General features: G+C 42.3%; 1 protein-coding gene across 1 annotated transcript in view; it reads right to left on the reverse strand.

Moving 5' to 3' along the window:
- Positions 1-337: 337 nt before the first annotated feature.
- Positions 338-14679, reverse strand: part of LOC126473385 (tether containing UBX domain for GLUT4) — a 61859-nt gene continuing 47517 nt past the window's right edge. The window contains exons 7-9 of the mRNA XM_050100393.1: positions 8658-8881; positions 3481-3664; positions 338-1160 (exon numbers count right to left, since the gene is read on the reverse strand). Of these exons, the coding sequence (XP_049956350.1) occupies positions 983-1160; positions 3481-3664; positions 8658-8881 (586 nt within the window). The 3' untranslated portion in view covers positions 338-982. The remainder of the gene's footprint in view (positions 1161-3480; positions 3665-8657; positions 8882-14679) is intronic.

A 14679-nucleotide genomic window follows, 5' to 3' on the forward strand; every position in this document is an offset into this window, starting at 1 on the left:
AAGTTTTTCTAAGTGGTCCTTGGTCAATCCCTCCATTACTCGTAGCAGCTAAAGCTTCCTGTCACCTGCAAACCACAAAAAACTCACTGACTTTGTGAACACGGCCCATCATAGAAATCCACTCATGTGAAGTGGGATTGTCAGTTCCAAGAAAGGCAAGTAACGTACTGCAGGTTGTGTGTCCACTAACATACATACGGGCCTTCGAGTTTTTCCAGAATCTGTTGGAAATATCTGTGGTATGTTACTAAAATCTGCTCACATGTGGCCAGCTGTTGTCACCTGGCAGCATCTGTTTCCATTATTTTCAACAGCATAATTAAGAGAAAACAACTAGTTTGACATTAACAAGGGTTTCAACATTTTCCACAAAATGTGTGAGATGTTACTTCTCCAAACATAAGTGATTTAACTGAATATGACCTAGAATAACAAATTGACAGTAGGCACAGTAGGCAGCATAAAAGAGGGCAGTGGTTGCAGCAGTAACATCTGTAAAGTTCCATACTGCATAAATTCCCACATTCTCTGCTAACACATAATGTTGAGTATGCTTTGCAGGATCGTAATAGCCTGGTCACTTGTCTGCGCACATTCACTACTAGCCTCTGCTGCATAAAATAATCAGCACAGTGAAACAAAGCATGTAACCAATACAATTTACAATAGTAATTTTCTTGGTTACACTTGATAGTGTAACCAACACCTGAGATAGCAGAACAATATTACGACAGTGAACAGAACAGAATGTGTGACTAAGTTATTTTTCTACTTGGCTGTTGCTATTACAGCTGCCCTGTTACTCTGATACAGGGATATTTAAATATTACAAAGTAATATAATATTTACAATGAAATAAATATAATTTTCAGATTTCAGGTAAAATATATTGACAAAATAGTAATTTTATGAACATGCAGTTTTAATAAAAATATGGATAAAACATCAAATCAAACCAAAACTTACAATTATAAACAAAACATTATAATGGTTTAAACCACTTAGGTATTTTATTTGGATGTATGTCCGAAGAAACAGTAGCTGCTCTCTGGCTTGACTTGTGAACTGGGTTCTCTTTAGAGTGATGTGGCTGCGTCCCACTAGTGCTTGGCTTATCAGTATTTACAGTTTCCCGATTCTGGGTGACATGGGGTGTGTCCCTACATGACAAACAATTAGTTACACACTGTAGCATCATCAAATACTCCACAATTCAGAAGTGTTATTTACTTATCTGAAAAGTGTAATGACATAATTACTAGTTGTAGTGTGATCAACAAGAGCACTGGAAAATATAAATGCACTAATATGAAAAAAAATTACACAGAAGTAGTTGGAACATAAAGGCAAATATAAGACTCAAAATACCTAAATAAGTGTGGATAGTGGGCGGTGTTAAAATAAAAGTACGCATAGACACTAGAAAGAATGACAACTTGGGGAAAGGGGGATTTATGTGAAACAGTATGAATCAGAGCCGGATAATAGTAAGAATAAAGTAGGTGGTTTAGTGCTCGTCTCCAACTGAAGAGTCTGCTGTGTGGAAAGAGGAAGGGAAGACATCTATCTCTCTTGTGATGTTGCAACATTTGCTCTGCTAAAGGAGTACTGTATGTTGCAAGCATCCAATGTTTGCCACTGTTTATGGGATTTTTATGAAAACCTTATTCTTCTGTTACTGCTGAATACTTCTCCCACAGTGGGTTCTGTCCTTGGTATATCACAACACTCATGATCCTCATACATGATGGGAGGGTGCACAAGTTGCAATTTTTGTAAAAGACACACTGAAGTGATAAGAAACAGGTTATGATAAAAGCAATTTCCAAGTTATCATAGAGGCTCAAACAGACTACAGACTTTAACAGTGATAAAAAGTTACTTTAGCAGCATGATCACAAGAAATCACAAGCCTGTTGCAGAATTTAGTCAATAAAGCATATGAAACCTGAACAACTTCCAGATCTCCTCTGATGATCCACTAACTGTAAGAGATTGTTTTAGATCTTTCCGTAATATGTAACTAAATGTGTTCAGTGCTACATCACAAGCTAGCAACTTCCTCTCCTTATCAACTGTTAAGAGGAGGAGGAAGTAGTAAAGGTCTAGGTAATCACCCAGCTGCAAATGAATGATGGATGACACACAGACACAGATATACTAGAAACGGGAACGAGGCAGAGGCAGAGGATCATGGAGGCTTTCATTACCTTTAGAAGCTAGTGTTTTGAATAATCTGTTAAAATGATCTTATCTGTCTCTTATTGGAAAAAAACAATTACAATGTAGTATCAAGCATGTCACTGTTAATCCTTAACATACCAAGCTGGGATCTTGAGGGGACCATGCCCCCCCCCCCCCCCCCCCCAACTTAGTAGAGTAGGAGGTTCCCCAGATAAGCTTCTTTGGATATTTAAAGGTATATTTAAATTTAACACACACTGTTGATGTGTTGTTTTATCTTCAAACCTGATAAACTGAATAATATACACAAACTGATTATGTGACATGGCAGCAGTAAAAATTGATCAATGAATATTTTTGTACGTTGTCCACATTTCAGATACTGATTCCTCTAGGCAACAAAGAGCTCCAGCAATCAGTAGCACACCAAAAAGTGCTCTCTTTTTCACAGAATCTGTATGTGCACAAATTCTCATTCTGCTTAGAGCAGCACTTGTACTGTAATGAAAACAACACCTGACATTTCAGCATTGGTGAAGGTGCATATAGTATCTACAATTTGGTCATCACAGGACATGTTCAAAAGTTCAGGCACTGTGGGTGCAACGTCACTTGCACGCATTGTTCCGGGAGATCATTTGACAATGTTATGTTGACAACAAAGGGTTAATTGGGAGCACTGAACTTCTCCATTTTTGTCCCGACTTTCAAATAAACTCCTCTGCTCCACTGGAATGCCCACCAGAATTTTCGATGACGATGTCGAATTCTTCTGAATTCACTTCAAGGTTATCTTCTGATTCTGACACAATAGTTCTGGAATAAAGATCACATCATGTTTTCTCAAGACATCAACTGGATCATTTAGATCACATTCATCCAGCATCTGAAAAGTGTCACCATCTGGGATTTGCTTGCAGGCCATTTTTGTAACTATATGACCATTACGTATAAAAAAATCCATTCAGCTATGTAACATAGTTACATCAAGTCCTGGAATGACGACTACAAGTGTGTTTTCATTTTTTTTAATTTTTATAAAAATGCATTATAGATCTAATTATGCAATATATATCTTAAACGGATGCAGAATACATATAAAAATCAAGAATAAATTGGTTCTTATAGTTGCAGCAGTATCACTGAAAATCACTCTCTGAGGTCCATAGAGGACCCAGCTTGGTATGTTAAGGGTCAAAATGCAGATCTGTTTTTAATGCTCAGTTGACATAACACAAATTAATATTAAACATCTGAATGGAAATCCATATAGCAAGGATAATGGAAGAATATTACCTGTGACGACTAGCTATGTTTAAAGCTGCATTGGGGGATGTCAGCCGATTCATGATGTCAGGTTTCAGATAAGATCCATCCCCAGCAGGTTTCTCTGATCCAAAGTGGATCACTGCACTGGGAATTAGGCCAGCTTCTACTAGATGTAGGTCATCTGAAAGTACTTGCTTTGGAGGAGCTGTAACTGATTTAAAAAGAAATAAGCTACAATATAATATTTGACTAGAATAGAATTGTTGTATAACACTTCCACTGTCAGTATGTTTTCCCGTACAAGCACTACCATTAATAATATCTTATTGTTATGAATTTCATAAAGAAACATATATTTGATGGAATAATGAGTTAGTGTACAAATATTATATTTGTCATTGGCATAAACTGGGTAGGTCACTGACATGGACCATGTAACCTGTGACTATCAAAATCAGCCCTAGAGGGAGAACATTATGAATAAAGTAATGAGAGCTAAATAAGCTGAGCAAAGCCAAAATCATAAAATATAAAATTAACGGCATTCCATTTCAAGTCTAGGCCCAGAAGGCAAGTTAAAAGCACTGCTGAGGGTTCAACAACAAGATACAAAGTGCCAATGCAGCTGTTAGACCTCATATTTTATTACTTTAATGGACCAGTGGCCATCCTTATGCAATTTGTTTGCCACATATGCTGATGATATCGCCATCCTGCTCTGAGTCAGTTTCCATAGCACCTCAGTATTGGGATATTAGATCCCTTCCCCCTTTAACCAGCCCTTATGGCCAGTAATGCTTGGTGTGAAACTAGCACTGGAAAAACAGGGGGGAAGGCAAAGCAGGAATCTCTGCCAATTGCTTGGTGACAACTGGTAGCATGAGGGCAGAACTTCAGTGGGTCTTCAGCATAGGTATAGGTTCTAAGTATGTGTTGGCTGGAGTGGAGATTAGGAGTGTAGAAGTCTGGGAGATGGTCACCTGGACACAGGAATGCTGGATGGCGTAGCCGGCAGTGGGGCAGACTTAGGTAATTACATCAGCCTTAACGATATTGGGGAGGGTGGGGGTTGGCGTAACATCATGCAATCATCTCAGTTGAAGCTGAAGCTGTTCAGTCACTACTTCAAACTGACATCCTCTGTATCTAATGACAACCCATTGGGTCCACCCAGACTAGAGAGCCAGTATTGCAGCACAGATATAGCTGTGAAGACTGCAGAGAGGAAAAATGTATTAAGGCTTTCTCAGAGGTTGCCATCATAATTTTGTTCATTTGTGACTTAAACATTCTGACCAACTGCTCTGCTTCTGTGTTAGACCCAAGATTATAAAGAGGGAGGGTCAGATGTGTTGTATTGTTCCTCCTTGTTGGAACTCTGCTAATAAGCACAATGGGTCATTGTTGGATACAATAATTTGTGGCGCTCCTTTTATGGTGAAGATCATCACTAGTGCCCAGACTGTAGCTCCTGATGTAATTGATAATATACAGATAACATATGGGAAATTATCAAGAATATGTCCACCACAAGCAGCCACAGTCTCCTTGAATGAGCCTGCAAAGTGATATGCATGTAATACCATGCTGATTGGGAACAGGCCATGGGGAGAAACATCACACCTGATTCCAGGTGTTTTGCACATGTCAGGTAGGCCTGAACCTCACATTCAGTCAGCATCAGTACTTCGTCAATATATGTGAAGCCTTGCCAATGCCTCCATCCTCCATAACCCGGTGTACATTATGCAGTACCTTGAGACCAGAGTGTAATAGGGATCATAGTCCAACCCTCAGAATCTTCCATGGCCAGCAGAAATACCCATTAAGTCTGTGCCACATCAAAGAAAAAGTCCATAGTGCAGGTTCCATAGCTTTGTACAGGTGCTCTGAGCAACCAAAAAGTGCATATCATACTACTTCATTAGATACCTTCTGGGCTGTCATGGGGAATTTTTCAAGTGTGTCTGTACTCTTTTCATTAAGCTGGTAGCATGATACAACATCAGTGTCAATGTAGTGGGCAGGGGGGTTGATCTCATAATGATGGTTCTGTTGTATCATCTACCTTTCACTGTCATACAAAACTACAGTCCAGGTACATACTTTAAGAAAAGAATTCTTAATATTTAAAATTATATTACATGCTAACATACTTCCTTTTCAGTTTTTTTCTCAATACTGCATTTTATATTCTCTCTCTCTCTCTCTCTCTCTCTCTCTCTCTCTCTCTCTCTCTCTCTCCTTCAGTTATCATCAATTTATTTTGCTCTGCAAAAGCGAAACTAACTACTTTTAGTTTCTCATTTGTTAACCTAGTTCTCTCAACATCACCTGATGTAATTTAACTACAGTCCATTCCTCTCATTTTAATTTTGTTGAGGTTCATCTTATAATCTCTTTTCATGACACAATTCATTCCTTTCAACTGGACTTTGAACTCCTTCACAAGCCCTAACAGGTTTACAATATCATAGGAAAAGTTAACTTCTTATCCCTGACTTTGTACCATCACCCAATCTCTCTCCATATTTAATACTTTCAACAGACATGTAAAGGGTACACACACACTATCCTAGCTTTTGGAACTATCAGTTTCTAACTCACTGAAGAGAGAGGAATACACAGGGGAAGTTTAAAAAGGAAGAGCAGGTCACTCGTACCCCATGATGGGAGGACCCGCCTGTTGTGAGGACGAAGGGGGAGGAAGACAGGAGTAGTTGTTAATTCAGTGTGTGTGTTAAAAATATTCTGGTTGATGGGTCTGTTTTCTTTGTGCTTATTATTCTTTCTTATGTGTGTTTTACCTAATGCCCCTGCCCCCTCATCCATTTTTATATGAACACATCTTGAAAACTAAATAATACGTTCAGTGACATTGAGGGACTGTGTATATACATTCCATTAAGTGGTTTTTATTGTAAAGGTGTAAATATTGATAACCTCAATAATGGAAATAATCATCATTCTGTTCTGCACTTGTACCTAATGCTTATGATACAAGAAGACAGGCGCAACTGGTAACTATCTTGGTGAAAAAGCACATATGCAATCTTTTCCAGCTGTATTTCACACAATGCTGGAAAGAGCTTGTTCTTCAAAACATCTTGGTAGGATGCACCTGTCAGCACAGTGCCCTTTGGAATACAATGAGTAAGGTTTATGCCATCGCTGTCCCACAACATGGCCACCAGCATTTTTTCAGCACTGGAAATTTCCCGAAATTTTTTTTGTGGTGGTGAGTATGTGTGCACTTCCAATGAGCTGATTGGCACTTCATTTCAGGGTTCAAAGACAGCATCCACATCTCATCCATTGTCACAATAGATGAAAATAATGTCCCATTCATGCTGTCATCACTGCCTGGCAACATGCCACGTGCACAGTCTTGTGGTCATCTGTCAGCATTCGTTGCATCTATCTGGAGGACACTTTTCACATTTTCAGGTCTCAATGCAAGACTCTGTGTACAGATCCAAGGAAATGTCAACTTTGGAGGCTGTGTGTTCCACACTCCTTAAGTGATCTTACACAACAACTTCCTCCATTTGTTCCATCAGGTCATTAGACTGGTTGGTGTGAGGCCAAGATTGTATTGGTTTGTTGTCACACAATGATCTGTTGTCTTTGAACTGTCAAACCCATAAACACTCCTTAGACACATCCATGACACCATCACTGTATATCTCATTCAATTGGTAATGAATTTCAATCTGTATAACACCATGCCTATGGAGAAAAAAATGATTAGACACTTTCCTTGTAATGAAAACATCGCCATTCTAAGTATCAAAAACAGTCCTCACTCTTGCTGCTGCCACTAGGATTCTGTGAGCCATACAGTGCTGCCATCTCTGTCACTCACTCTCAATGAGTGCATGCATATTTTAAAACAAACCACATGTTTCTATTGGTTTCCAATTCTGATAAAAAAAAACAATCTGAGGTGGTGTAACTTGAATGCACTCACATGTAAGATGGAGGATGATAAATGTTACCTGTTATTTTATTTATAGGCTCCTCAGTACTCTACTTGTTAATGTTCAACTATAATTTTTCACTGTATGTTTTGTGTTTACATACATTGTATGTTTAAGAAATATCTTGAAATTATTGCCACATTCAGTTGTGTGATTTTCAATTGTATCCCAAAGAAAATTCACTTGAGGAAACTATAAAATTACTGAATGGCTGCCCAGTACTTACATTCAGAAGGTGAAATACCAGTATTGCTGATGGGCCCATTAAGAGGGACAGAGAAAAAACAGGTCAGGTCACGCAGATTCCAGGATGAGAGGGACCTTTCTGACTTTCCAAAACATACTCTTCATTCCTCCATGGGACAGGAATTAACAGTTTCACAAGTCAGGAACAGTTTTTTTCACTTTTAAATGTGCCTACTGGCAGCATTCGAATTTCACCTCTTAAAAGCAAGTACTGGCCTACCATTATGTTTTTTTGTAAATGTATAGTTTTCCCAAGTAAACTTTCCATTTAATGCAATTGAAAATTAAGTCACTCTCAGTGTAGATAGATCCCAGATATGCAAAGATAACTTAATATGAAATTCTTTTACTTCTAAAATGAAAATTTGCATAGAATTACACAAGACAAAAAAGTCAGTGATTGCAGAAAAGCAGGACACACAGATTCTGGCCACTTATGTACGTGTGAGGTGTGCTTGTTTGTGTAAATGTACAGTGTGCGTATTTTTTTCTGGAGAGAGCTTTGGCCATAAGCTAAATGTGTAACAGTCTTTTTGTTGCACCTATCTGCAACTCAACGTGTTATCTTTATGGTGAATGGCAATCTATCCTTTTCATAATACTGTCAAATCTTAACTCTAAGTTTTTATATGCAGATGTACACAGAATGTCCCTGAGTGCATTTCTGAACGAGTGAGCATGATTGCCTGCTGCAATACATAGCTATGCCTACTCCTACACTCACTACTGTAGAGGCGAGGAGAAGTAGTTAATCTTAAACTACAGAAATCACTCTCTCCCTTCAATGTGTATTTACTTACTGTTCGTGGTGTCATTTGCAAGATTAATGGATATCAATACCATAACAGCAAGTTTACAAGAGATCATAATTAGAGACTCATGTTACTACCAATCTAATATTTTGTGCAGTTACATGTAAATTATGGAAGTGTTTGGTGTTTATAAATTAAACAAGAAGTGTGAGCTGCTGTAACTTACAAAGATAAAACTGTAATTCAGGATCACAAAGGAAGCCCCTTACAAACTGTGCCACAGTGCTGACTGTTTCATGAGGAGCAAAAGTGCCTTGTAAAACTAGCTGGTCTGGGAAGTAAATTCGTATCACAGATTTCTTGTACCGGCCCAAGTTGTTGAGCACCTGCTTTGACGCTTCCAGTTCCCTCATGGCAGATGTTGTGATTGGAGCATCCTCCAGTTCAGCCCTGTGAAAAACACATATTTATTACAACAATATGATCAAAATGTTAGCATTATTGTTTTACAGTAAATATACTAAAAATATAATGGTAATATGAGTATGTTACTATACTTTATACTGAAAAGTGTTCCCTAAAGCTTCTACTTCTTTATTGTGGTAAATCTGCTTGGTTTTGGTTTTGATTTGCTTTAGGGTGCAAAAAACAACTGGGGTCATACATGTAAAAGTCAAAACTAGAAAACACGGCAACAGAAAGTAGTTAAAAAACGACTATACTTCAGGCCCAATTGACATAGTAGAAGACAGCTAAGGGCTAAAAACACAAAACTGAAAATTAAATGGCCTTTGCCACATTGCTTTGGTGTATAAAAAGTAAAACACAGTCGACAGCCCGTGCGACATTTGCTGAAACGGCTGATAAATCAGACGGCAAACCCAAGCAGGAACGTAAATGGTTAAAAAATGGGCATTCCTCCAGGAATTGGCGAACAGTTAAAACTGGGGCGCAATGTGTACAAAGTGGTGTGGCAGCACCACTTCGCAAATTACTATGGCTAAAAAGGCAGTGCCCAATATACAGCCTAGTTAAAATGACTTCCTCCTGGAGGGAGGACCGAGAGGAGGTCGTGCAAGCCGCTGGGAGAGACTTAATAAGCCAGAGCTCATTCCCGTTAAGGGCGGACCATTGGCGATGCCAAAGGGGTACCAGCACCCGACAGATGGCGACACAGAGATCATCGGAGGGAATATAGGTACTTGCAGTCTGAGGTACAAGAACTGCAGCCTTGGCAGCAGCCTCATTTCCTGGCAGACCGACATGACCAGGAACCACAGAAACATCACACTGGCTCCACTGATAGTGAGCAAGTGACAGTTTTCCTGGACCCGCTGCACTAAGGGATGGGTGGTGTACAACGCAAACAGACTTTGAAGGGTGCTGAGTGAGTCTGAGAAGAGAACACAAATGAAAAGGCTTTGTCACTGGATGTACTCCATAGCCTGATACAAGGCGAAGAGCTCAGCTGTAAACACTGAGCAGTGTGCCAGAAGGCAATAGCGAAAGACATGGGTGCCAATGATGAAGGCACACCCAACCTCACTGTCAGTCCGAGAGCCATACAAAGGTACTATCGCGAAGTTCCATGCAAAGGTCATGAAACTGAAGGCAATAGACCGAGGCTGGGGTAGTGTCCTTAGGAAGCGAATGAAGGCTAAGGTTAACATGGGCCACTTCACGAAGCCAAGGTGGTGAAGGGGTCACAACCACCAGGAAAGTTGCAGGTAGTGTGTAGTTAAGCTGCCATATCAAGTGCCAAGCAGACTCCAGGAGGTAACAGAGAAGAGGGACATGCCCCATACTGACGATCAAAGGAATCAAAGTAGGAGACATAGGATAGGTGGCCACACGTGGCAGACAAATAGCATGCATACCTGCTGAGGAGAACGTCATGGCGGTAGGACAGTGGTAGTTCAGCAGCTTCAGCTGGACTAGAGTGAAAGATGCCCGCAGCGAAACGGATGCCACAGTGGTGGATAGTGTTGAGATGGCGTAAGAGGGATGGGCATGCAGATGAACAAAGCACCCATAGTCGAGTTTCGAATGGACGAGGGACCAGTACAAACGAAGGACTGTGGTTTGATCAGAACCCCAGGAAGTACCATTGAGGACATGTAGGACATTTAGGAACCGTGTACAGCAGGCTGACAGATAAGACACATGGGAGGACCAAGAGAGTTTCCTATTGAGCATGAGCCCCAGGAATTTTGTAGTTTCAATGAAGGGAACAGGCCCACAACGTAAGGATGGTGGGAGAAACCACTTGCGTTGCCAGAAATTCATACAGACGGTTTTGTCAGTGGAAAAGTGAACGCCACTGTTGATGCTCCAGGAGTAAAGACGATCAAGGCATCACTGAAGACGCTGCTCAGTAAGACAGGTCCGTGAAGAACTGCAATAGATGGCAAAATCGTCAACAAAAAGGGAGCCTGAGATGCCCAGTGGGAGTCAGGTCATTATAGGGTTAACGGCAATAGCAAAGGGGACAACACTCATGACCAAACCCTGAGGCACACTGTTTTCCTGGGTAAAGGTGTCCGACAAGGAAGAACCCACATGCACCTTGAAAACTCGAACTTTTAAAAATGCCTGAAGGAAACAGGGCAGGTGGCCATGAAAGCCCCACGTATAAAGAGTACGGAGGATACCAGTTCTCCAGCGTGTGTCTTAGGCTTTCTCCAAATTGATAAACACTGCCAGTCTGGGATTTCCGCACAAAACCATTCATGACATGGGTGGACAAAGTAACGAGATGGTTAACCAATGAACACACTAAATCCACACTGTGCATTCGTCAGTACATTGAGACACTTGAGCGACCATACCAGCCGGGCATGAATCATACATTCCATCACCTTGCAAACACAGCTGGTAAGAGAGGTGGAGCGGTAGCTAGAACGACAGTTTTTGTCCTTACCGGGCTTAGGCTTCATGCCAGCACCCAGGAAATGTTCCCTCTGCCCAGATGTAGTTGTATGTGTTAAACAGAAAGTGCTTGCCAAAACAGAAAGGTGCTGCAACATCTGAATGTTGATGGCATCTGGCCCTGGGGTGGAGGATCGAGATGAACTAAGAGCATGATCTAGCTCCCTCATAGTAAAGGCGGCATTGTAGCACTCACAATTCGGAGAAGAGAAGGGTATCACCTGACCCGCCTTTGCTCGTTTCCAACGGAGGAAGGAAGGGTGATAGTGGGAAGGGCTCGAAACTTCCACAAAATGGTGGCCCACGGTGTTGGAGATAGCAATAGGGTCCACAATAACATCTGCTACTTTCAGGCCAGAAATTGGGGACTGGATCTTGGTCCCAGAGAGCCATCGGAGGTTGGCCCACATGACAGAGGAGGGGGGAGGGGGGAGGGGGGGGGGGACTGTTAAAAGAACTAGTGAATTAAATCCAGGTAGTTCTTTTGCTGTCCCGAAGAACGCAATGACACTTTGCACTTTGCACTCTGTTTATAAGTAGCGCAGTTTGCCATCGTAGGATGACAGTTAAAAACACAGAGAACACATTGTGTCATGGCATGCCTCAGTGCACCAAGGGACTGGGACACAACATAGTAAAGAGGAACTGCGAGGAATGAAATGTTCTGCAACAGTAAGGATAATCTTTGTGAGATATTCCACCTGGGCATCACAACTGGGGAAATATTTTTCTTCAAAGGTCGCCTGGCAGGAGTAAAGCTGCCAGTCAGCCAGAGTAAGCTGCCATTTGGGCATGCACGTGGATTGGATAGGAGTCAGCAAAAGGATAGCACACAGGAAATGGTCGCTCGAGTAGGTGTCAGAAAGAACGGACCATTCAAGATGATGGGCAAGCTGGGCAGTGCAAAAGGATAGGTCCAAATGGGAATAGCTGTGTGAGGAGTAGGAAAGGATAGTGGATGCTCCAGTGTTGACCTCTTCTGCCTTACACTGGTTAAGAAGGTCAGCCAAGAGGGCAACTCTCTGACAGGTCCTGGGAGAACCCCCTAAGGTGATGATGCACATTAAAGTCACCGAGTAGCAAAAATGGAGGAGGAAGGTGCCCAATAAGGTGAAGGAAGTCTATCCTGGTGACAGTGAATGACGAAGGTACATAAATGGTACATAGGGAAAAAGTTAGGTGGGGGATAAAAAGGCAAACTGCAACAGCTTGAAGATTGGTAGTCAGGGAGATGGGTTGACTATGAATGTCATCCCGTAGGAGCAGCATGACACCCTCATAGGATGGAATGCCGACCTCAGGGGGAAGGTCAAAACGAATCGTTAAGTAATGCGAAAGCTCAAAGCGGTCATGAGGGCCTAATTTTGTTTCCTGAAGGCAGAGTACAAAGGGATGCTGTGATGCTAAAAGCAGCCGTAAATCCTCTTTGTGGGACCAAAGGCCGCGAATGTTCCATTGGAGGACAGTCATGATGAGGAAGAGATGTAAGGGTGTCAACTCAGCGGCTGCCGAGTGGCAGCTGGTGTAAAGTTGCTACTACAGAGCACAGAAGCAGGAGGCTCCTGCTCCATGGGGTTCACAGAAGCATGGCTTGCTTGTGTGGTTGGTCCATGGAGTCCAATGTTTAAAAACGGTTGGTGGTGCACACTGGCAATACGGAGGTGGGCTGGGCTAAGGTACCATGGGGCGAGACCGCCTAAGAGGATCTTCGAGTTGGCGAAGGAGAAGACCTTTCGCCTTTGGTGGACTACTTCGAGCCTTTCCAGTTAGAGGAAGACTCTGGTGTTGTTTGGCTGGAGGGATGCAGGAAGTCTACATAGGAGTACTCCTCCTGTCCTTTCGGGCCCATTGGTTGTGTAGCTGGTGGCTTCGTCCCTTGAGGTGAGAGTTTGACAGTTTGTTGCACAGCTGGACAGAGGGATGTGATGCTACCTTGACACCGGATGGTTTCACAACCTCAGAGCTGAATTTGAGGTTGGAAGTCTGCATGGCCATGTCCTTCATGGAGCAAGGAGTAACAAGAACAAAACTATAGGTGACAGAGAGGAGCACACAGGGTTTGCAACTAACCAGCGGTTTGCGAGCTACTGAGTAAGGCATTTTTTCCTTTATCAGATCTCTTGGACAGCCCGCTCATCAAGATACAAAGGACAATCCCGAGAGGAGAAGGCATGGCCGCCATTGCAGTTGATACAGCGGAGAGAAGGAGGCGGACAATCGTCCTCAAGCGCATCCCTACCACAGATTACATATTTGGCTGGGTGTCGACAAGACATTTTAGTGTGGTCGAAACGATGACACTGGACACTGGTAGCAGCGCATCAGGTTCAGAATGTGCTGCCAGCCTGTGATAATTTCCTAACCTGCTTTGATCTTGGATGGCAGCACCACTCTGTCAAAGGTGAGGAGAAGAGTGCAGGTGGGCACTAAGGAGGAATCTATCTTTTTCATTACATGATGGATGGCAATGACATCCTGTTCAGAGAGATAAGACTGGATTTCGGCCTCAGCTAGACTGTCAAACAGCCTGGTGTACATTACACCACACAAAGAATTCAAAGTTCTATGGGTCTCGACCCGAACAGGGTAGCCATGGAGAAGCGAGACAGCAAGCAGTTGTTGTGCTTGAGAATCAGAAGCAGTCTCCAAACACAAAGTGTCATTCCATAAACGAGAGCAGGATTTCACAGGGGTGGGAATTGTATCAAAACCTTTCTGAATAATAACTTGATTGACCATGGTGAAGGACTGACGATCTTCAGTACATGAGACTACAAGGAACTGTAGTGCAGCAGGAAGGGTCTTGGAATCATTAGCCTCATTATGTTTACGTATCATAAACTTGGATTGGGAAGATGGTTGACTCATTGCAAGAAAATCTCCATGATTGCCGGCGTGTCTGATGGTGTGCTCCTACCAACTGGGGGCTCCCTTCACAAGGGTGCACACCCGGCTTAGGTGATTGTTCACATCTCCCAAACACCAGACAGAGGGACCAATCAGCAATTTGGGAAGGTTGCAGCTAAGGCAATCATCCCTCCCTGGGTCTGGCCTGTACCAGGGGGTACGTGCAAACTGTACCTCTCAACCCAGCACTGGGAATTATGCGTTACCCAGTCACCTGTTACGCATCAGACATGTGGGCCGTCCTTCAGGAGCGCACAGGGAGGAAGAAGAAAAATGCCAAAGTGGATGAACGAGAAAAGAAGGGAAACAAAGAAAGGAAAAGAGAGCGAAAAACAAAGGTGAGGCTGTTCTTACATCAATGACAGACCATGCAAAACATTCCCAGTAACATCCCAAACATGTTCCCCGAGGGG

The sequence above is a fragment of the Schistocerca serialis genome, chromosome 4 (genome assembly GCF_023864345.2).
Source record: "Schistocerca serialis cubense isolate TAMUIC-IGC-003099 chromosome 4, iqSchSeri2.2, whole genome shotgun sequence".
NCBI classification, from domain to species: Eukaryota; Metazoa; Arthropoda; class Insecta; order Orthoptera; family Acrididae; genus Schistocerca; species Schistocerca serialis.